The sequence below is a fragment of the Lepidochelys olivacea genome, assembly GCF_965140295.1.
Source record: "Lepidochelys olivacea isolate rLepOli2 genome assembly, chromosome: 6".
Classification (NCBI taxonomy): domain Eukaryota; kingdom Metazoa; phylum Chordata; order Testudines; family Cheloniidae; genus Lepidochelys; species Lepidochelys olivacea.
This window is the reverse complement of record NC_140416.1, coordinates 115,509,016-115,531,777: the sequence shown is the minus strand read 5'-3', so window position 1 is coordinate 115,531,777 and position 22,762 is coordinate 115,509,016. Positions and strand designations below refer to the sequence as shown.

Sequence of the window (22,762 nt, the reverse complement as noted above, 5' to 3'; positions counted from 1 at the left end):
CAGCCCCCTTTGCGACACAGGCCTTGATTCATCCCCTGAGCAGGTCCATCTTGTGCAATGAATGCATCTAGCCTTTATATTTTTAACACAGTTTGTGTGTGTAGTTTCCTATGTTTTTAAAAAGACAAATTGGAAAAAAAAACCCAGAAATTCCATCATGTGGCATATTAATACTCACGTACATCATCAGCAAGGTTGGAACATTTCGATCCGTTTCACAGGACTCTGCCACTTTAGCTGGTGGAGTAACTGATAGCATAGTAGGTTGTCATTCTCTGTGTACCAACCTACAGCGGGATGAGACACTTCGCCAGTGGGTTCACAGCTATTTTCTGAAAGCAGAGGAAGGGTGAGGCTCAGAAATCTTGGATTCCATTCTGGGCTCTGACGGGGAGTGTGTTAAAATGGGCACAGACACTTCTGACCCTTCCCCTCTAACCAATCCCTGGCCCAGTCCTGTCTCTTCCATACCTCTGGATCTGTGTCCCAATCTGACTCTCCTCATGAAACCCATCTCAGTCCTCACCCATTGGGTGTCTCATCCTAGATCCAGTCTCCTCGCCCAGCCATTCCCAGTTCTCCTCTCCTGGCTCCTTGTCTGATCTCTCTCTCTCCCTCCTCCCCATGTTTGTCATACCCACTTGCTCTCGGTACTAGTCTCCTCATCCAAACTGTGTGTCCCCGTGACCACATGGGTCCTTATTCCACTTTCTTTGCCCACCTGTTTCTAGTTCTGTCCCTGCATCCCAGCTTCAATCTTCTTGCCCAGCAAGTCAGTCTTTTCCCATCTGGCTGCTTGTCCTAGTCTCCTTGTCCAACCTGTCCTAGTCTCCTTTGTCCCCCACTGGCTCCAAGTCTTCTTTCCCAGCTAGCTCTTGTCCCCTTCCCACGCTCCTAGTCCCAGTCTCCTTGCCCAGCCAACCCCAGGCTTCCTTCTGCCCCAATTTAAAAAAAAAGTTAAGTTCTAATCTCCCTCTCCGTCTGACCTGCCATTCCCAGTCTCTCCTTCAAGGCTTCTTGTCCCAATCTGTTTCCTCCTATACCCTACCTCTCCTCCTCCCCTCCCCCACAAGATCTGGCTCTTGTCTCCTCTGTGCTTCCTGGCTCCAGCAGGGGGTGGTCATTGAAAGGTCCCTGCTCTCAATTCATGTGCTCTGACCCATCATGGCCTGCAGCAATTTCATGGGAAGCCCTGATCAGCCCTGGGCTGGAGCATGCCCATTGTGGACAAGTCTCTACTGAGCTTGCATGAATTGTGTTTTTTTTTCAAATCTTATAACTTGGCCAAATTTGAGCGGATTGAGGCCTGACAAAAAGGCCACTCTTTTGCCTCATTTCAAGTCTCTGCTCCAAAGCACAGAGGGTGGGGGTAGCATTACAGGGACAGGAGAATGGGACTCCTAGAGCTTTTCAAAGAAAAGGTCACCCGAATTTTTTAACAGGGGCAAAAAAAAATATTTTTCACTAGCGATCTTCTCAGAAACAGCTGGGTGATTTTGGCTGCAAATAAAAAAAAAGAAAAGAGAAGAAAAACTCAGCCTGAGGCAGACACCCATCATGCAAAATTCCAGGTCAGTGGTTACAGTTTGACAAAGTTATAAACAACTTAAAACAGGGTTTTATAAAGGGAAGTGCTTGGTAACTTTAATCACAGATAGGACAAGTAACCCCACCTATAACAATATTCCATTTTTAGTGGCTCATCACGGTCAGATGGGGTCATAAAGCACTCTACAGACTGGGTATATCCCTACACAAGGATGATGTCAGCCATCACTAAAATGCAGTTTTTCCGGGGTCCTATGTTGCAAATAATTTGAATGTTTTACAGCAGGCCCAGGACTAAAGCAAAATAATCCAACAAGCCCTGCACCCTTTCTTCTGCTGGTACCCGGAGGGCCAGTCATATGTTTAGATGCTGTACATTAGCAGCCTGAAAATCCATCTGGCTGGCTGGCCGGCCAAGAAGGTGGCAACTCTGTCTCGGCAGCAGCCCAAGGGCTGACAAAGGGATTAAAGAACAGTATTTATACAATATTTTTTTTAAAAAATCAGGTCCTGAAAAGCCCCTTTAAGTCCCTGATGCCCAGTGGGAGGAGTGGAGGTGTCAGAATGCTAACCAGGAGAGGTGCAGCACCTGGATGTGCAATATGTAGCTTTTCAGCCAGACAGACATTCGGGGTCTTTTTACTTTCACGTCGCATGCATGAATCCAGCCAAATGCAAATAGACCCCCGTATGGGTTTCCACAGGTATGTTGGGCCCTGCTGCCATGAGTAGTGAAGTTATGAGGGTTATGGGCTTGGATGGTCTACTACAGTGACGGTCAACCTTTCCAGACTACTGTACCCCTTTCAGGAGTCTGATTTGTCTTGCATACTCCCAAGTGTCACCTCATTTAAAAACTACTTGCTTACAAAATCAGACATAAAAATATGAAAGTGTCACAGCACACTGTGACTGAAAAATGGCTGACTTTCTCATTTTTACCATTCAATTATAAAATCAATTGGAATATAAATATTGTACTTACATTTCAGTGTATAGTATATAGAGCATTATAAACACATCATTGTATGAAATTTTAATTTGTACTGACCTTGCTGGTGCTTTCTTTGAAGCCTGTTATAAAACTAGGCAAATATCTAGATGAGTTGATGTACCCACTGGAAGACCTCTGCGTACCTTCAGGGGTACACATCCCTCTGGTTGAGAACCTCTGGTCTAATAATTAGAGCGCTAGTCTAGGACTTGGGAGACTTGGGCTCAGTTCTCTGCTCAGCCAGACTTCCTGTGTGTCCTTGGGAAAGTCTCTCTGTGCTTCTATTCCCCATCTGTAAAATGGGGATAATAGCACTGCTGTATTTCACAGGAGTGTTGAGGATAAATACTGATGTTTGAGGTGCTCAGATACTATAGTGATTGGGGGCCATTTGAGTACCTAAAACTGGCAAATAGGTTGCCCCTTACAAACCTTCAGGAAATTGGAATGCTCTTCAAAGACTGAAGCAGGCCCTGGCCCTATTAAAGTCAATAGCAAAACTCCCATTGAGTTCATTGAGGCCAGGATATCCCGCTGGCTTTTTCTTTTTCAGTCTAGTCTTTGCTGCAATAACTATACCCAGTGATGTGCGGTTTTATTGAGGACCTTTCCACTGCTCTCTTTGAGATGTACCAGATACGAAAGGTTTTTTAAAAAATCGGGCTCTAACTACTACAGTGTTGCCACCACTGGGAATTGCTCTGGTTCTGATGCAAAAGGGCCCTCTGCAGGCAGTGAGGGTGAGTTTGGATTTGCCCTAGAGAATTTAGGGATGGAAGCCCTTCATTCAGTGTAAACCAGTAAACTAAGGGCCATATCATGCCTTAATGATTCCTACATACAGGTGATGTTAGTGGCAGCTGCATATGGGCACTGAACCCATGATATGGCACTAAAGTCAGTATTATAGGATCAAAAATCTCCTTTAAAAGGACACTAAGATTTAAAAAAAAAATAGAAGCGCATTTTGTACCTTTTGTTGTCAGCGAAGCATAGTTTTACAAGAAACACTTTCCAATGTTACTCATGCATCTGTGTGCATGCCCAGTGGGCATGTAACTGGTTAATGTATCACCCAGTATGCAGTTGTGAACAATGCTGTTCTGCCCATGTAGAGCAAGGCACAAGCTTCCACTTTTACTCATAGAACAATTTACCTCATAATGCACACAAATCCCACCTACAAAAGCATAACCATCGCAACTTGTTTGCTCTCCTACCTTTGGAATCCTAGGAGGTGAAACCAGGCTCAGCTTGAGGCTGTGTATATCTGTTCAATGAAGTCATGACTGACTGAGGCCTGGCAAATAATGTATTTCAGTTCCTTGCTACCGGTGGGATACTCCCTTGGGATGAAACATTACCAGTACCAGCTGTGATCCTTAGTTTACTTTTCATTGCGAGCCTATTGGATCCAGCAGTAGAAAAGATACATTTCATTAGCTGATCCAAAATGTTTATGGCCAGACTTTGAGTTTAGGCAGGGCAGGAAATGAGATCCTTGTACTGGAGATCTGAATTAATTTTTTTCTTGTAAATTTGTCAGCAAGATAATTGACCAAGTAAAGAAAGTGCTAATACCCATACAGGTAACTACATGTTCAGGAAATATTATCGTTGGGGTAGAAGTTTATAAGCAGCCACCGTTGGGAGTGATTCAGTCTGCTTTCTCTGCCACCTCTTTGGCTAACATTCCTTTGGTGATTGTCACATGTTTATGAACTAGCAGCCTTCCTTGTTCTCTGGACAGTAAATCATCTAGTACAGAGAGAGGGAGAGAAAGCACCACTCCCATTTGTGAAACGCAGATCTATATGGCTGGCCTTCTCCGACCAGCTAGTGTGAACTCCACAGATCCAAAAGGAAATCAGGATTTAGGAGCCTGTCCTGGACTGAAAACAAAGGAACTTCTATTGACTTCAGAGTCGTATTATTCACAACATACACTATATCAGTGAAGAAAGCACACTTGGGAAGTTTCACTTCTTGTTTGACTTGTCCTGCTACTTTAAGGGAAAATAGGTAAGTCTGGCATTTTGAATAAATACTTCCTGGAGTGAAGCAAACCTTTTCATTTTGTAACCTCATTAGTGATATAGCTTTAAAATAAACCCTGTGTTGCAAATGCCTGTGTTATTTTGTATTTAGAACCACATTTATGTATGTTTTTGAAGTACTATTAGAAGCCCCAGGTAACCAAATGTAGAGCATCAGTGCCCTTTTTCTTTGTACATATATTTTATTCTTTCATACGATCATTACAGAAGTGCTTCCATCTTCTCTGTAGAACAATAAAGTAGTAACACTGGGTGTATGTATAGGATAACACAGGTGTTAACCATTCACCACCTGCTCAAACAGAGAGCAAACATATCCTCACAGCGTTGTACAGGGAGCAACAAAAATACATGCAGTTATTTTTGAATGACTTAGGTTAAGAACACAGCATTGCCTTTTTTATAGGGCCCAAATGTAGAATTAATGGTTGGAGGGAGCCAGAATATATGTAAAATAAAAACAACACTCCATAGCATAGCTGTCTCTGTTTCAAAACATCTCAGGAGTGTTGTCAGTTATATCTGAAAGTTTTTTACAAAAAATTTTCTGGGGATTTTCGTACACAAGGTAGAACATTCCATAGACTGGAAATACAAAAGCCTATAAAATGTGTAGTAGTTATTTTAATGTAGCTTCTCATTGAATGTAGTTCAGTTAGAAGTCCTTGATTTTTTTTTTTGACTTCCCCCTGTTTCTTAAGGCATGCTACACTCAAATGCTGTCCATGAGAATGGTCCCATGTAACATGCACTGCTTGAAAAACTCCTGAGTGTTGCTTTTGAAATCTCCTGACATATATGAATCTTTCCAGCCAGAATCACAATTGCTTTCATTTATAGGGGACCTTTTGTATAAAGACTGTATAATATTGGAATATAATATTTTCAGAGGGAGCATAGCTGGCTCTGAAGTAACTTGCATAGTCAATTTTCCTAGCCTGTCCCTTGAACCCTGTCACCTCTCTCTTTGTATTCCTGCACTGGTTCCCCCTTCTCTATTGCATCAGACATAAACTACTGGTTTTTATTTTCAAGGCCTTTCACAGCCTATTCCCACCTGACCTTTCATCTGTCATTCAGATGTTGACTCTCTCCTCCGATCAGCCCACAATGCTAGCCTTCACTGCCCACTTGTTAAATTGTCAAACAAAGCATCTTTATGCTTTTTCCCATGCCAACTCTCACAACTGGGAGGAGGTCCCTGTAAATCTCCACAAAACCATCTCACTGTCCTTCTTTAAATTCCTCCTTAAAACTACAAAAAACTTGACAATGGTTAGGCTGCTAGTGGGCCGAGACCACAGTCTATGATGCCGACCAACGTTGTCTCATTGGTTCCTTGTACTCCCTCATCTTTGTGTATCCATCTGTTTTCTCTTGTCTGATACTCGGATTGTCAGCTCTTTGGGGCAGGGACTGTCTTTTTTGTTCTGTGTTTTGTACAGCACCTAGCACAGTGGGGTTTTGGACCACGACTGGAGCTCCTAGGTGCTATGATAATATAAATAATAATGAATCATCAGCATTTGCGTTCTCTGAGTCCGCTCCTGTTCCCACTAAACTCAGTGGCCAAACTTCCCTTTGGCCTTCAGTGGCTTTGGGATCATCCCCTATAGTAGCAAATACGTTGGGTCAAACGCATCCATGTTGTACAGGGCTTGCTCAACCTTGCACTTCAGGGGACAAGTCAAAGGCAGCGTATGGGGATGCCAAGGGAAGGTGGGAGGAAGGCGTAGGATCGGCTGTTCTCCCAACCATCAAAGCCAGTTTCAGTTCCTAATCTGCCATGCTCCCCAAATGTCCTTTCCTTTCAGTGGTTCTGAAGCCCCCGGGTAGCTAAATGCTGATTTGGCCACCTCCTTTCCCAGGATTGCCTGTGGGGCACTTCTTTCCCACCAGGTCACCCTGTAACAAACCAGCAGGTTCATTAGGCTAATAGGTCAATAAAAGGCACATGCCACTGATAACATAGAAGGTGGTAGCATTAGCAAAATACTCCGTTGTGTTAAATAAATGGAGCCAGTAACCTCAGTCATTTTTTCGTAGTATTTGCTTTAATGGCTTTTGCATTCTCCCATGACCAGTTCCTTTTAGAACACACTCACTGGGTGCAGGGGGCCTGATTGATACCACAAGTCCAGAAATCTCCCACGGCACATTCTTTCCTGGAAACCACACCTGGTGTTACAAGCAGTCTCCTCCTTCTTGCAGGATCCCTTGAAAAACTATAAGCTTTTTGCACAATGGTTCCTTGGTTGTATTCCTCAGTGGCCAAGGCCGAAATCCAAGTAGCTGGACTGGGTTCTGGGGAGCCGGGGGTGGGGGGGTGGCATGGGAGGCAGCGTGCCAACAATCCCATGCAGTGGGGGATGCCCCACTGAGGGAAAACTGGAGAATATGCATAGGATCATCCCCCTGTCAAGTTCAAGTCCCAAACACTAGAGGCAGAGCAAGACCCAGCCTGTGGGATCACGGGCCTAAGACTTCTATTCTGTGCCCTGAAAAAGAAGGCTTTAACAAGAAAAAATGAACCAAAAGGGCAGAGCGAACTTTATACCCTCATACTAAACTGCTTCCGAGGGGTGACAGGGTTTACCGATCCCTTGCGTTCCTTCTGTAACTACATGCTAAAACGCGTGGTTGCACCCAGCCACAGTGAAAATCCATGGCCTACTACAAGTGAGTGTTTAATGGGAACCAACCAAGCGCAAGCGTGGACAGAGCTTGGCGCATCTGTGACACATCCCTCTGAACTTGGGGTAGGCGTAGAACTCCGCGAGGCATCCGAAAGGCAGACTGCAGCACAGCTCGCTCCGTGGCCCCCGGCAGTGGGGTCATTTACAGCACAAATCCTTTCATAGGTATGATGTTCAGCTCGCTCTCGCACAGCAAATGGTCTCCTCCCCTTCCCTTCCATAGCTGCCTATGCTGAAATGGCTCTTCTAGGCAATTAGAAACACCCACCAAAGCCCAGAACAGAGAGTTCTCAAGCAGGCTTAATAAGTACACCCTGGCCTCGTTTTTCTTCTCACTATGTAACCACCAGGAGAAGACTGCAGCCTAAGGAGAGAGCTAGGAAAGGGTAAAAGCCAGGTCTGTATTCAGAGTGCTCTGCTCCGTCTGGGCACACGGCCTGCCATCCAGAGATGGGAAACCCTATAACTATTGAGAGATTGAGTTGATTAGTTGCAATCTCTTATTGGCAGCACATTTTCACTCCCTGGGGAATGGAGGTCAGGCAGATTGCCAAGGCAACACACTCAGCCTTCAGCAGAAGGTTTACTGGTCATCATCCTTGGTCAATTGATGATGGAATAGGGTTTATTCAGGTCTTTGAAGGGAGCTGCTGTCCAGCCTTTGGCTGCGGGTGAGTTGTCACGTTTGGGGTCAAAGAGGTGAGACTAGGAAGATTGGCGTTTGTAGGATGAGAATAATGTGAGCAGGAGTATTCTAATTAGGGTTAGCTCATTCTTTGCCACCCACCAAATCCGAGAAAATAATAAACCTCACACGCCAAAATGTTTGTTTCCTTTTATTAATAGAAGTCCCTTGCAAAGAGTTCTGTGGGTGGCTGTACAGGTTATAAGAGACAGATGTGGGGTGCGTGGTGGTAACAAGGCCTCTCTCTCTTACATCTTATCAAGTCCAGGTGAGACAAATGAGACCATCAGAATGACCTTTTTTCTTCTTTTGTCCTTGAGGGGAGGGTGGGTCATTCTTGGTAAGCCTCTGTTAGTGCAGGAGGAAACGAGCAGGGGATGTTTGTGGGAATTCTGGAGCAATCACCTCATGCTTTCAATGTGCAGAGCAGGCAGGCACGAATGCGAGAGTTTGGTTTCTTATGAGCTCATGTTGCTGTTAGTGTCACAAGGAAGGAAATGAGTAATGGAAGAGCAAACGGTGGGGGTGTGGGCATATTCGTTAAAGTCTGTGTTTGAGTGCTTGCTTATTTACTCTTTGAGAGGATAGCAATTGATGGATGCATCATCACAGTGATGCATGTTATCCCCTCACTGTCTCAAAATACTGCATTAGTGGTACCTTGGTAATGAGGGAGCTGTCTTTAAAAAAAAAGTGGTATGACTTTAGTGTTCAAGGAAGGTTGCAGACTGACAGGCCTGGAAACTGAAGTGTTCATACTTATTTGCAGGACAAGCAACAGTAGTGCGCGCTTCCCCATGCTGACCTGCCAATGTGCCTCAGCTCTGACCTGGAGGGACCACCTCTAAAAATGTGAATGGTTTCTGTCCTCCTTCAGTCCTTGATCTTTCTGGCTGACTGAAGCATGTGCACTTTAAGTATCTTTCTGAATTGGGGTATCTTCTGAGACCACTGATAAGGTTGACAATTCGTGTCAACTATGATGTGTGTGAGGGATATGGATACCTGTCGACTGGGAGATGGACTGAGACTGCCAAACTCCATTGATGTAGACTAGGGGCGGCCAACCTGTGGCTCCGGAGCCACCTGCGGCTCTTCAGAGGTTACTACGCGGCTCCTTGTCTAGGCACCGACTCCGGGGCTGGAGCTACAAGCACCAACTTTCCAGTGTGCCGGGGGTGCTCACGGCTCAGCCCCTGGCTCTGCCACAGGCCCTGCCCCCACTCCACCCCTTCCCGCCCCCTCCCCTGAGTTTGTCGCGCCCCCCCGAGCCTCCTGCATGCCACGAAACAGCTGATTGGGCAGTGTGGGAGGGAAAGGGAGGCGCTGATTGGCGGGGCTGCCTGTGGGTGGGAGGCACTGGGAACTTGGGGGGGGGGAACTGATGGGGGCTGCTGACGTATTACTGTGGCTCTTTGGCAATGTACATTGGTAAATTCTAGCTCCTTCTCAGGCTCGGGTTGGCCATCCTGATGTAGAGCATCAGATGGTAACCTTTTTCAGGCATGCTCTCCATGCTCTGCATTTGAACGGGTGCTGGAGAGGTGAGGGGTTCAATAGCCAATTTTCGGTTACCCTGAGATGTCCTTTGCTAGTTGCCAACGTTTGCTATGGGAAAGAAAAAGAGTTCTGAGTACTGCAGTGTGAAGATGCCTTCTTGGGAAGGCACAGATCATTATTCTTGGTCCTCCTGATTGACCCAACAAAGCATACAAAGGCTTTTGGGTGCCCTCCACATGCCGGAGCATCTTCCTGTAGATGCAAGGTAAACACCGACCCAGAAATCGGCTTTAAACGTTAAATGTTGGTCTAAGCATGATGTGGCTGATGATGCAGGCAGTGTGGCCTGCTTTAGGGGGTGGAGGGAGAGACATAGACACCTGTTCCTGACATAGTGGAGGGGGACAGTTGTTGACTTGAAAATGTTGTTCCTAACAGTCCCAAATAGGAAGCCAAATGCTGTACTGTAGCCACCTACAGGTGTATTCTTGTTTGCCTGAAAGAATGGTCCCATGGTTAGGGTGGGCTGGGACTTGGGAGATTTGGGTCTGTTTCAGACTTCCTGGGTGACTTGGTGCAAGTCACTTAGCCTCTCTGTGCCTCAGTTCCCATCTGTACAATGGGGCTAACAGCACTGTCCTACCTCACAGCAGTGTTGAGGATAAATAAAATAAAGACTGTGAGGTGCTCAGATCCTATGGTGACAAGTATTATACAAGCACCTGAGATAGATAGAAGTTACTTTATTATTCCTGTTACTCTAAAACAGGCATGTCTGCGACAAACCATAGCTCTCAAAGCAACATGATCCTTCAAAGGCGGCCTGCAAATATATTACCAAGAACAAAGCCGCTGGGATTGGCCTTACTCCCATTGATGGCAGTGGGAGTTTTGCAACTGATTTCAGTGAGAACAGAATCAGGCTCGTTGTCCCTTTATGAAGGGGCTGAGAGGCATCCTGCTATCTGGGGCGTAAGCAGTGCATAAAAATACATGGAGCCAAATTCAGCCTGAGTGAAATGCAACCTGAACTGGGAGTTGCACCCTCCCTCCCCAAGGCTGAATTTGGTCTGTTTGATTTCATTTCTGGTAATATATTTACAGAAGAGTTATGCAACCATTTCATCCTGGTGTGAGCTGCCACGAAGGGTCAGGCTCTGTCTCTGTCTTGTTTGAGCTAGATATCAGAAGAGAGCTGCAATCCTGTGAAAACACATTTTATTTCTGAAGTGTTTGTACATTGTGTATGCAACGCACATGAATAAAACTGCCACCTGCTCCATGCTGATAACCGTGGCTCAGAGCATCAGTCATGTGTGCTCCCTGGCATAGCAGTTCCCTTTGTAAGGAAGTTGCTCCTAAAACTCTGTCTTGACCTAAATTTGTGAAATTCTGCATACTCTGCTGGTTGCTATAATAGTCTCCATAGCACTTCCTGAGCTCACATAGGTATGGATTCTTCAGGATCTTGTTCAAATCGAATTAGCATTAGCACTGGCTACCGAAAACCTCTGAGACAATTATTCTGTAAATTCACTCCAGAATGCATGCGTTGTTTTTATTTCCCTTTATGAACTTGACCCTGGCCTGCAGACAGATGGGATGAGCCCAGATTACATCCTGGGATTCGTGCGCTGCTGGCCAAGGATAAATGGAGCCTTTAAAAGGGCCCTCGCTGTGTTCATTACTCCATTGGCAGACCTATATCTCCACTGTCGTTGCAGGAGCTATTTGGCCCCACACCATCGTCCCTCGATAGCTGCTGCTAATTGTCGAGCGTAAAGCTCTGTACATATGGCCTTCTGTGCCTCGTTGCGCGGTGACATTGTTGATAGGGATGATGTGCAACAAATTATGTGGGCATACAAGTAGGTGGAAACTTTCTAATATGCCACACTAATAATAATGCTCATTTCTAATGCCACGCAGCTTTCCCTTGAACTTCTGCCCACACAACAGCCTACTTAGCTCGCATGCTAGACAATTAGCGGTTGATAATGAAGAAAGCCATGGGAACCAGCAGGAAAATAATAGCTTACTCCAAATATATAATGAAATGTAATTAGCACAGGCAGTAAAACAGACAATTTATGGGGGGGGGTTGTAATTAAAAAGTACCAGTAAATACTCCTATTGCAGAAAGCTTGGAATCAATTGGAATGAAAGAACCATTGTCTGGAATAAGATTTTATTCAGAATTTAATCCTTGGCAGGCCAGCTGTGATGAACTGGAATAAGATTTTTCCTTGTACACTCTCCAGCCAGTGGAAGTACTATGTATGTGTTAGGTGCACTGAGAAATTTCCAGTGTGTGTTTTCCTGTTCTAGGTGAAGGAGCTCAGTGTGTTTCTAAAATGGCTGTGAAACTCACACCAAGCCATACAGCAGGCTTGAAATCCTGACTCCCTCTCCTCCCCTCCCCCCGGCCCCAACTGAAGTTAGGGGCAACGCTCCTGTTGACTTCAGTGGGGCCATGATTTTACCCCTGGTATACTGGATAGTTCCTTCTCTGCATAGTGTAGTCACTCCCTATAATGCAAAGGTAGTTTGTTAGTGTGGGTACAATAGTGACAGGATTGTAGCACCCTATGCCTGGAACATCCGCCTTCAGATATTGCTTATAAATCTCACTTCCATCACAGACCTCCTTTTCTCCAGATTTAATCCCTTAAATGGTGTGCTCCGGTTTTCTAGACTGTGCATGAACAATTGCATGTGCAAAAACAATGTATGCAGTTGGGAGACGTAATTTGCACCCACCATCATATTAAAGCATTTAATTAAAAAAGCGGGGGTAGGGGATGACAAAATGGAAAGTGTCTATAACAAAGCACATCTCAATCTCATACTATCATCTTTCTGCTGACATAGCTCCACCACTAGAATACGTGTGCATGTCACACCTTTGTAATTAGTTTATCCTCACAGCACTGCTGGCAGGTAGCAGGGTACGATTATCTCCACTTTACAGAAAAGGAACTGAGGCATAGAGGGATGAAGTGACTTTCCCAAGGTCACACAGGAACTCAGTGCTAGAGCCAAGGACAGAACACAGATCTCCTGAGTCCCCGTGCAGTGCCTTAACTACAAGACCATGTTTCCTGTCATGGTGTTTCTTCACTTGCTCCGAGGCTCTGTCATCTCTTTCTGTCTAACTTAGGCCGTACCCACTGTGGTCAAAATCTGCTCCTTTTCACTTGTCTGTGAAGCCCCTATGATGGTATATAAACAATGGTGGCTGCAAACTTTTGTTCCTGTCGTTCATAATCTTTTGGGTGAGGTAACAGAAGTGCAAAAAAACCCCAAAACAGAAAAACCTTTTGGCGCAATTTCTCACACTTGCTTTCAGCCCCGAGGCGTGAGTGTGAAGAATAACCCGTCAGCTGAGGAATGACAGGAAAGAAGGGTTGGGAAATCTGGAAAGCAATTAGGATACGCGCACAGGTGTGTGTCTGGAACTTTATTTCTTGTGCTGATTGATGCACGTGTCATACAGCATGAGCTGGCTACCCACACAACAGGGTACATTATCCCAACTGGCCATCAGATGCATTGAGCTGAATGTCTCTTCCCAGATACAGCATTCAAATGCTATCATGTGCACCTCGCTCAGAGGCACTAAGGCACAGATTGCTGGCACTCAGCACAAGTAACGTGGTGGTTTCCACATGCAGGAGAAGAGAGGCTTTTGATGAGTTCTGGTGGCAGATGCCTCCCACCTTTTGCAGCTAACCTGTCCAGGGATAGGGGAGACCAGAGTGGCCCTGGTTTTCCCCATGACTCTTATTGCAGTTTGTTGCTGGAATAAGTTCAGCCCCTGCAGCATGGACACCCCCCACTTTCCGCACAAGTCTTGCCCCTTTTCTCCCTGGCAGCAAACAGGCAGATATGCGTATCGACTCTCTCCTTGCCAGTTTGAGAAGAAGAGCCTCTCAGACCTGTGTTTGTGGGGCATAACCTCCTCCACTATAAGAGCAGCTTCACCCCAGTTTGGGCGGATACCAAGTCATAACGTGGCCTGGAGCTCCCCACCAGTCCTTTCAGACAGCCACAGTAAGAAGCTGTTCTATCCAGGCCACAAACTGAGGCCCAGAGGTGTGGTCTTCACTGTGGTTTTTGTTTTTTTCTGGGAAGCTGACCCCTCTTGCTAGCAGCTTGGTAGCCCCACCAAAGGGTGCAGCGATTGGAGCCCTACTGTAGACAAGGCAGTGTTGGTGTGTTTGTCACCATGACATTTACACCTGCTCTGAGCAGGTTTAGACTGCATATTCTTCAGAACATTGGAGGCAGATTGGGGCCCTGTCAGCGGGAGAAAATGGAAGCCAGCTATTGGAGACTCAGCCAGAGAGATCGAGTGCCTCAGCCAAGTTCAAGGTCTAGTGGCCAGAACCCGGGTGCCTGACAGATTGGAAGCGCCTTAGGCATTCATCATTTTGTGTCCTGCTCATGACAATAACATCTCCTCCTGCAGCCGTTAGACATCACTCCCTCCCCCTCAGATCACTAAAAAACCCTGTGGTCAAGTCTCCAACTCGAAAGCTTACGTTAAACGTATTCCCCAGATATGCCAGCTGAGACAGTCAGAGGATGGGAGGAGAAGTGGGGCTTGCATACATGGCTACCGTTCTTTTTCCTGCCAGAGCTGTATTCGGTGAAGGAAAGGGGTCAGTGGGGGCGGGGGGGGAGGGCAAAGGAGGTTTTATGCCAGCCTTGCACCTCTTTCTATTCCAGAGTTGTGCCACCAAGCTGTTCTAACTTCTGCTTAGCTACCACAGCCACCTAAGGGCTGTTGCAGCAGGTGAAAAGAGCAGGGGTGCAATGGCACGGCTGCCTCACCTCCTTCCATGGCCCTGCCCCAGGATACCCCTTCCTCCAGGGAATGGAGTGGGGGTGGGGAAGGGGCAGGGGCAGAGTTGGGACACAGAAAGCCATCCCGGGAAGCCTGTACACTGAGATGGTTTCCTGGCTGAGAGATTCGCCCTCTTTACAGACCGACCCTTTTTTGCTGCTGGACTGGTCCAAAAGATCATTATTGCATGGTGGAACTGGACCAGTTACATGCCTCAGTACCTAGGGGGAAGAGGGCAAGTAAAGCATAGACTTGGAGGAGCTACGGCTTGTTCAGACTGGTGTGAGCAAGATCAGAATCAACTCACCAGTTTCTGCTTTACCTCGGCATTTCTCAGCTTTGCCGGGTTTCATTCCAAGCCGTGTTAACGTTTTTTCAGTGTGGCTTGTTTCTGAGAAGTTGTGATTTTTTGTTTCTAATTAGCCACATCAGTCTGTTGTTTATAACCTTCCCTCCCGCAGTCCCACTACCTGCTGTCAGTACAGGAACTGAAGACAATTCAGTCCTCTTCACCCCTGAATACGTGCTCAGTCAAATCTTGTAAACCTCTAGCTGAGTACACGATATGTGGTGCTGACTCTGGCTGTCTTGTTTCTTGCTGCCTGCCCCTTCAGTGAGCCATAGCGTCAAAATCAGCATATGCCACCAATGTTTCATTTTGATGGAGTCTTTGACTTGAACTGTGCAACTGAACTTCGCAGCCATCTGATGTTAATTTATTAATGACTGGAATATGTTGAATTATTTTGCAGATGGTGCTTATGCTTTTTGACATATGTGCTTTTGCCACCTGTACTAGATGATCTGTGTAATGTCTGTCCTTGCTTTTGGCATTTCAACGTGCGTGATGCGAGACTGCTTTACAGATGATAGCAGAAAAGCTTTTAATTCTTTCCAGAGCCAACGGCTCAGGCAGAATGCAACAAGCAGAAATAAGAGAATGTTTCTCTACAGTTTAACATGCAAATGTTGCCTTACAGGGCCACTTTCTCAGCTGAAGTAGAGCCAGTGATGTCACTAGTTAATTGAGGTCCAGGCCTGAAGTCGGCAACAAGTTACACCTGCTGGGGATGTGGCCTTGTATTGTTCAGAGTTATAATCATGATTTTGGAGCTTGTGTCTTATTTCAACAAAGGAAAAACATTTTAACAGGATACATTGAAGAGACAGACACATTTCCCAGGTTCTTAGTAAATGGCAAAGGAATTCTCCCGTACCAGAGACATTCTCCATCTGTGATGGTCTTATGTATTTTTGGAGGAAGTGCAAAAAATGTCCAAAGGTATTTGCCTTCAGTACCTCTCTGTCTGCGAAGAGGTTCAGCCACTTATTCCTCTCACCTGCCGCAAGGAAAATGAAATCTCTCCTTCAATCTCCTTCCGACTTGAAAAGATAAATGCTGTTTTGTCACCCTTAAGACATAGCACTCCCTCTTTGCGTGTGGCTGTGTATGCATGGTTTATGCATGGTCAACTTTGCCCCACTGAGCCTGAGCCTGATTACACCCGCATGAATTGGGAGTAACCCTATTGAAGTTAATGGAATTGCACTGGTGTATGCACCTGATCGATCCAAAGCCTGTGGAAGTCAAGGGGAGTCTTTCCGTTGTCTTCAGTGGACTATGTATCAGACCCGGAGGGAGAGCAGAATCAGATTTATTGTGGAATTTATCCCGTTGTTTATGTCACCAGTAGATTTGGCCCAATATGGAGGTTGCATCCACTAACTACAGGCTGCATTCTGCTGAATTTGGCTTCTTACGCATTTGGGAGGGCATGGGCATGGGAATGGGGTGGAGGTGAGTTAACCACACTTCGCTAGGGGACAAGCATTTCCAGTTGCAATAATATTTTATTTCTTTGTTTTTGTCACTAGTTACTCCGGAGGCCATTGGGTTCTTGTCTGCAGTTGGAGTCTTTATTGTCCTCCTCACAGTCCTTTTCCTCTTAATCAACAAGAAACTGTGCTTCGAAAAGATAGGTGGACTCCCATGCTTGGAACAACCAGGGAGACGAAAACACTACAAAGAGAGGTCGGGGGTTCATGAGGGCCTGGGTAAGCATCATCATTATCTCAGTGACTTTGATGTACAGAAACTCACTGAGGCTTTGATTAAGAAGAGAGTAGAGCCATGTTGTTTGTGGGGAAAATAGCTGGGGCTTGAGGTGCGGTGGCGTAAACTCTAACAGTAGATATAATGAATAACACAGTTGCTACAAGGGGCCTGTCCTCTTTGTTGTCTTGAGCAATGTTCTCTTGAAAAATGGAAGAAAAACGTTGGAGAAAACACATTTTTCCATTGTTAGCTTGTGGGAGTGCTTTGGTAGTGCAAAGAACAGAAAAATCTGGGCATTTCTGGTGTTTCCTCAGAGCAATGGGAATGTTGTTTGCTCAGTGTAGGATGCTTCCATCCTGACTTCCTGGCATTAGCTGTCATACATATCATCCTGCATTAGTCCCATTCCAGAAACGTATATTAGGCAGATCCGTGATGACACTCTGAGTTACAATAGCTTGGAAGGAAGGCTTATGGGGGAGTTTTACTTTTCTTGGTTTGGTTAAGAATGTTGGCATGTAACCTGGCATTTTCAGACGTGCTCAGTTCTTACAACAGAACCAGACTGATTTTTTCAGAAGAGCTCTTCTCCTATTTAAGCACTTGAATACATGGCTACATTGGGAGCTGTAAGCCCTTTTGAAAATCTGACCACAGGTGTCTCAGTGGGAGGTGCTGAACTGCATGCAAATCTGGCCAGTAGCTTCCTAAATGTTATGGTGGGAGGGAAAAATGCTAAGTAAATATTCTCTAGGGTAATGTTAATGCCAGTAATGGGGGACATTTCATAGAAGTTACCTGTCATGTATCAGAAAGTTCTACAATAAATATTTAAAAATATATATGAACATGCACAAATCTATACTTAAACAGGCACTGCCAAGCTGCTAGGCTAGAATTTGACCTGTCTAATATTTTTCTCAGATTTGCTTGCAAAGTCAGTTGCATCTTAGACGTGTTTGGGTTTATCTGCCAGAATATATCCTTCAGCGTGCTTTTAATTAAATGATGGAGCAAGATGTCCAGTCTTCAAGATTAGTTACAGAAGGGCCTAACTCTGTTAGGACTTAGGTCCCAATCCTGCCATTCTCTTCGTATGGATTGACCACAGACCTGTGTAAAACCTCATGGACTTCACTGTAGCTATATCCAGTTGGCCGGGATCCACCCACTTTGGGGCTTTAATAACAAGCAAACAAATGCTTAGACACAAGTTGACACAGCAGTCAATGGGACTACTTATAAATTTAGTTAGACATGCCGGTAAATCTTTTTAGTAACAAAGCCATTGGGACTCACCCAGAGTGAGGGCTCAGCTTGCATGTAATTTTTTCCCTTTTCTTTTGGGGCTCTGTGTCATAAATTTAACATGACTTTAGCATAGATTTTTCTATATTAAAAGAAATTTAACCGTATTAGTTTTAAGTCTTTTTTTTTTTTTCTGGCAAGTAGTACAAGAGTGTGGCTTTTTTTAAAAAAATGACACATCTCTCAGCAATGTGTAGGTGTCGACATTCTTTTGAGCTGTCAAAGACTATCATGCAAACATATATTTACGATGCCTTTTAAAATGTGAATTATTAATAAACAGGGTGGATTTTTTTCCCCTCCCAAATTTTGAAGGCATAAAATTGCTGCCAAGCTGAAGCACTCGGTGGCAATTTTCATTTCAAAGTAAATCTTCTACGACTGAGTAATAAACCCTTGAAAACATGGCTTTATAATGGAAACACTAATTCAACTTTAACTACAGCTGTGCCGTACAAGCAAAATACCATACACGTTAATGAGGTGCTAAATCTGATACCGAAGAGGAGTACATTGTAATCATTAATTACAATGGGAGATTACTGTCGGAGCCTATGTTCTCCTTTACAAAGTAAAACAGTCAGGAAAAGTTGAAGTTAGAGCGATTCAAAATGTCAGCTTTTCTATGGTTGAGTTAATTTTGATGTATTATATAGGTATTTTTAAGACCATTATAAGATATGCTTGCAAAAGGACCAGGATTTCTTACAGACATAACATGAAAGAATGGACCAAAACCTAATGGTTACATATCACATCATATGGCACCTGCAGAAGCCTACCATCTGGGCTGATAGTGGGGTTGCCAGGTGGTCTGAATCTAGCAAGGCAGCTGTGGTTTATGATGAAATCATTCTATGAGATAGCTGTAGTTAGTGTAACTAAGGAAATCTCCAAATATTACTGCTAACAAGTAGAATTTTTTTTCTACCAAGGAATTTGATTTTTGCTGTGGTAAATATGTGTTTGTATATACGTATGTGTATGGGTATATATTATTACAGTATATAAATTACTTGTGATTCTGTTTTTCAGTTCTCTTCTTTATTCTTCTTGGTGGAAGGTTGCCTTTATTATTAAAGGGCCAGATTCAATAAAAACCTCTGCTTCTTATTGTTATGATGTAAATTGTTATGGTAGTAAGTAGGTGACGGGTAGATATGGTGAAATAGTGAAATCTAGCCATCCCACTTCAGGTGGGGTTTGGAATGGTTGAAACACTTCTTCTGTCCGCTACTGAAATTGGTTGTATAACTGGCCAAATTGAAGGGCAAACGTAGGGAATCAAATTTTAATCTCCACTACACTAGTGTACATCTGGAGTACCTTTATTGACTGCAGTGGAGTAACTCAGATCTTACATTAATGTGAATAAGTTCAGAATCTGTCCCAAGAAGTTTAATGGCTCTCTGAATTTGATGTACATGACAATCTTCACTTATATCCTTGCTGGATTTGCTGTTGAACGTTGACCTATCTAACAATAAAAATAAAGTTGGAAGGAAAAATAAATCTGCCTGGTTCATAGATTTTAGGTTCTCAGGTTAGCCTTATATATAAATGAATGTCTTCCAGTGCCAGGAATCTGAACGAAGATTTGACTGAAGTTGGCTGTACAGTGGCAAAAGGAGTTGAGTGAAATACGGTTTTCATCATTGTGAATCTAAGACACACATCTGGGCATTTTAGTCCTGATTTGATTGTAATAGAGGGGCCTGTGTTTTCCTGAAAGGAACAATACACTTGAAGAATCTTTATGGAAAAAGAAGTATTAATTGAAAACCCTTTAGGAAACTCCAGAACAATGACTCGTAATTACTGTTACGCAGTGAGTGTCATTTGTGGTACTTGAGGCTTTTGTGCCTAGTACTAGAATTCCTCTTTCTGACCTTAATGATGAGCTGCATTCTGGACCATGATGCTTTGCCACTGATTGTCTCTCTTCAAGTGTGTGTGCACTCCAAGCCATGGTGGAGCAGCCAAGAGCAGTTTTCAGTTAGAGTGTGTGCAGCTGAACAGAAGGAGTAGGCACTAACTGCTGGGGTGCTAAGCCTTAGCATGATTAGCTTGTGCAGTTTCCCCCCGGGAGTCGATAGCCATTGCTGGAGGAGTTGAGGGGGGAAAGAGGAAATATTTTCCCTTTGAACTATACCAGTGGTTCTCAAACTTTTTTTTTCTCGGACCACTTGAAAATTGCGGAGGGTCTCGGCGGACCACTTAATGATCTTTCCAAATGTTGTTTGCACCGTTAGCTAACTATTGTAAAGCGCTTTAGATAAAAGTGCTATATAAAAAAACCTTAATAATAATTAAAGTTTTTTTGTTCTACAAATGAAAGCACACAACTCTTATTTTAATATCAGTAGTCTTACCTTTCTAATGCAATGGATGTGCCCTCTCCCCTGCCACAGCAGCCACAGAGCTGGGGCTGGGAAGGAGGGCTGTCTCTCCCCGGCGGCCACAGCCCTGGAGCTGGGGAAAGTCTCCTCTTTCTCTGGCGGCTGCAGCCCTGTATGTCCCAAATTCCCCCCCACCCCCTCTTCTCACCCTACTGCCTCCTCCCACCTACTTCCTGTTCCCCCCAAGGCCACCACCCTACCTTACATGTGCGTCTTCTCCAGGGTCCAGGCACCGAATAAGTGGAGCCATACCTGTGTGGCTCAACTAATTAGATGGATGGCCATTCTATCATGTGTGGCTGCCCAGGTGCGCACCTTAGATGGAACTATCTGCGGACCACCTGTATGGCGCTCGCGGACCTCTGGCGGTTCACGGACCACAGTTTGAGAACCTCTGATCTATACAATGGAAGCAGGGTGAATCTTGTTCCTGTGCAGAGGGTCAGTACAAGACCTGTGCTCCACTTGAAACTAAAGTGAACTCACCTGTACACCGTAGTTGGAGGGTGTACAGTGCTGCACAGGCCCTTCGCATGGGGTTACTTTTACCCTGGAAGTGGTGAAAGTTTACAATGTGCACTGCTGAGCAGTGCACTTCACTGCAAAGTTCAGGAGCGAAACCAGCTTGTTTGCAGGAATATGTAACAAGCACAGGGCAAACCCTTGTGTACATTACCATATCTAGCCACAAGCTGCAGTGCTGTGACTCATAAAAGAAGACAATCCACTTCGTGCTATATCTTGATTTAGCACTTTTTATATTGATGTGACCTATTCCAAAGTGGAGCAGAATGATCAATCTTACAGCGCAAACTGAAGGCCAGAGAAGAAAATTGTGGTCTCTTGACTCCGCTTTACACAATTTACAGAGGAAAAAAAGCACAGAATTCTGCATTTTCCTCAAATAATTACCATATTGCCAACCCACAAGCATTCAAAAATCACAAGTTTTACCCCCCCAAAAAAATCAGGAGACCACTTAAAATCATAAGTAAACAAAATGGGGGTGGGGTGGATTGGTTTTTATTTATCTTGGGGTTTTTTAACTCTTAGAGTGCCTCAGTTTGTGTTTTCAAACTTTTCTCCTAAGCCACAGGGGATAGAAACGGGTGAAATCTTTACATAGTTACTTGACTGCAGGAGCTGGGCTTTAAGGAAAACACCCAATGTCACAAGACTTGGAATAAAATAATGAGGGTTGGCAACACTGCGTTTTTGCCTTGCTTTCTGTGTCCCCTTTTGTCTGAGTCCTCCATGGAACCTGTCGTAGGAGCAGAGGCCGTGACCATCACGTACTGACACCAGGCTAACCCTTATGCCTACTCATAAATGAGGAAGGGGAAGCAAATGGTGGCAGTAATTTGCACACTCAGTTTACAGACTGTGTAGACTGTCTTCCTCCAACAGCACAATCAATAGTGAAAGAGATTTGTGTCTTTCCAGAGCAGTAAAGTTATGGCTGCTGTTAGCATTGCTTACATTAGCAGTAGCCCCTAGAACTGGATCCCTGCCTCAAAGAGCGTGGAATCTAACTGGAAGCACTACAGCACGAGTGAGTGACACAAGCAGCAAGTGGGAGGAAGGAGGAGGGTAACTGCAATGAGGTCACGCAGTTACCTGGAAGAGGCTTGTAGCTCTGAATTCTTTTAAAGGCAGCATACGTAATGGCTAGAGCACTGCTCTGGGATCCAGGAGACTTGGATCCTATCACTGGTGCTGCCGCTAGCCTGCTGGCTGTCTTTGGGCAAGTCACGTCACTGCTCTGTGCCTCGGTTTTTCCATGTGTAAAATAGAGATAATGATAGCTCTTTTCATCAGCAGATGTGACTATGTAAGAGCTAGGCATTATTATTACTATTTCTTAATGAAGTGTTTGAACATATAAATACCATACTGTTTCTGTCTGTCCCACAGCCTAGCCAGCATTAGGTGTCTGATTTCTGTAGGCATCATGACAGAAGTGGATCTTGAGAGGGTGGGGGGTTGGACGTATGGGTCAGTTCAGGGACTTAAAGATCCGCCCATGCCTAAGGGGCATTGTGAAAAGGAGTGGAGAGAGGGGTGTCTAAAAGTATGTAGCATGTGGAATAATGTGTGGGTGTGTTCCCACACTGTTAACTGTGCAGCATTTGCTGGTGGTCCTTGGAGAGCCGACCACTTAGAGCTCCACAGATGTAAGGGGGAGATGAAAGGAAAGCAACAACAGATACTGTGATTATAACTTTTTTTCCACAGGAATTAAAAAAATCTTTCAGAGTAGCAGCCGTGTTAGTCTGTATTCGCAAAAAGAAAAGGAGGACTTGTGGCACCTTAGAGACTAACCAATTTATCTGAGCATAAGCTTTCGTGAGCTACAGCTCACTTCATCGGATGCATTCAGTGGAAAATACAGGGGGGAGATTTATATACACAGAGAACATGAAACAATGAGTGTTATCATACACACTGTAAGGAGAGTGATCGCTTAAGATGAGCTATTACCAGCAGGAGAGCGGCGGCAGGGGTGAGGGAAGAAGAAAACCTTTTGTAGTGGTAATCAAGGTGGGCCATTTCCAGCAGTTGACAAGAACGTCTGAGGAACGGTGTGGGGTGGGGGGAATAAACATGGGGAAATAGTTTTACTTTGTGTAATGACCCATCCACTCCCAGTCTTTATTCAAGCCTAAGTTA

The 22,762-nt window shown here is 44.8% G+C and overlaps 1 protein-coding gene across 1 annotated transcript in view; it reads left to right on the top strand.

The window, feature by feature from the left end:
* SYT16 (synaptotagmin 16) overlaps positions 1-22,762 on the top strand; it is a 142,982-nt gene that overhangs the window by 56,728 nt on the left and 63,492 nt on the right. The window contains exon 2 of the mRNA XM_084630335.1: positions 16,205-16,384. Coding sequence (XP_084486461.1) covers positions 16,205-16,384 — 180 coding nt within the window. The remainder of the gene's footprint in view (positions 1-16,204; positions 16,385-22,762) is intronic.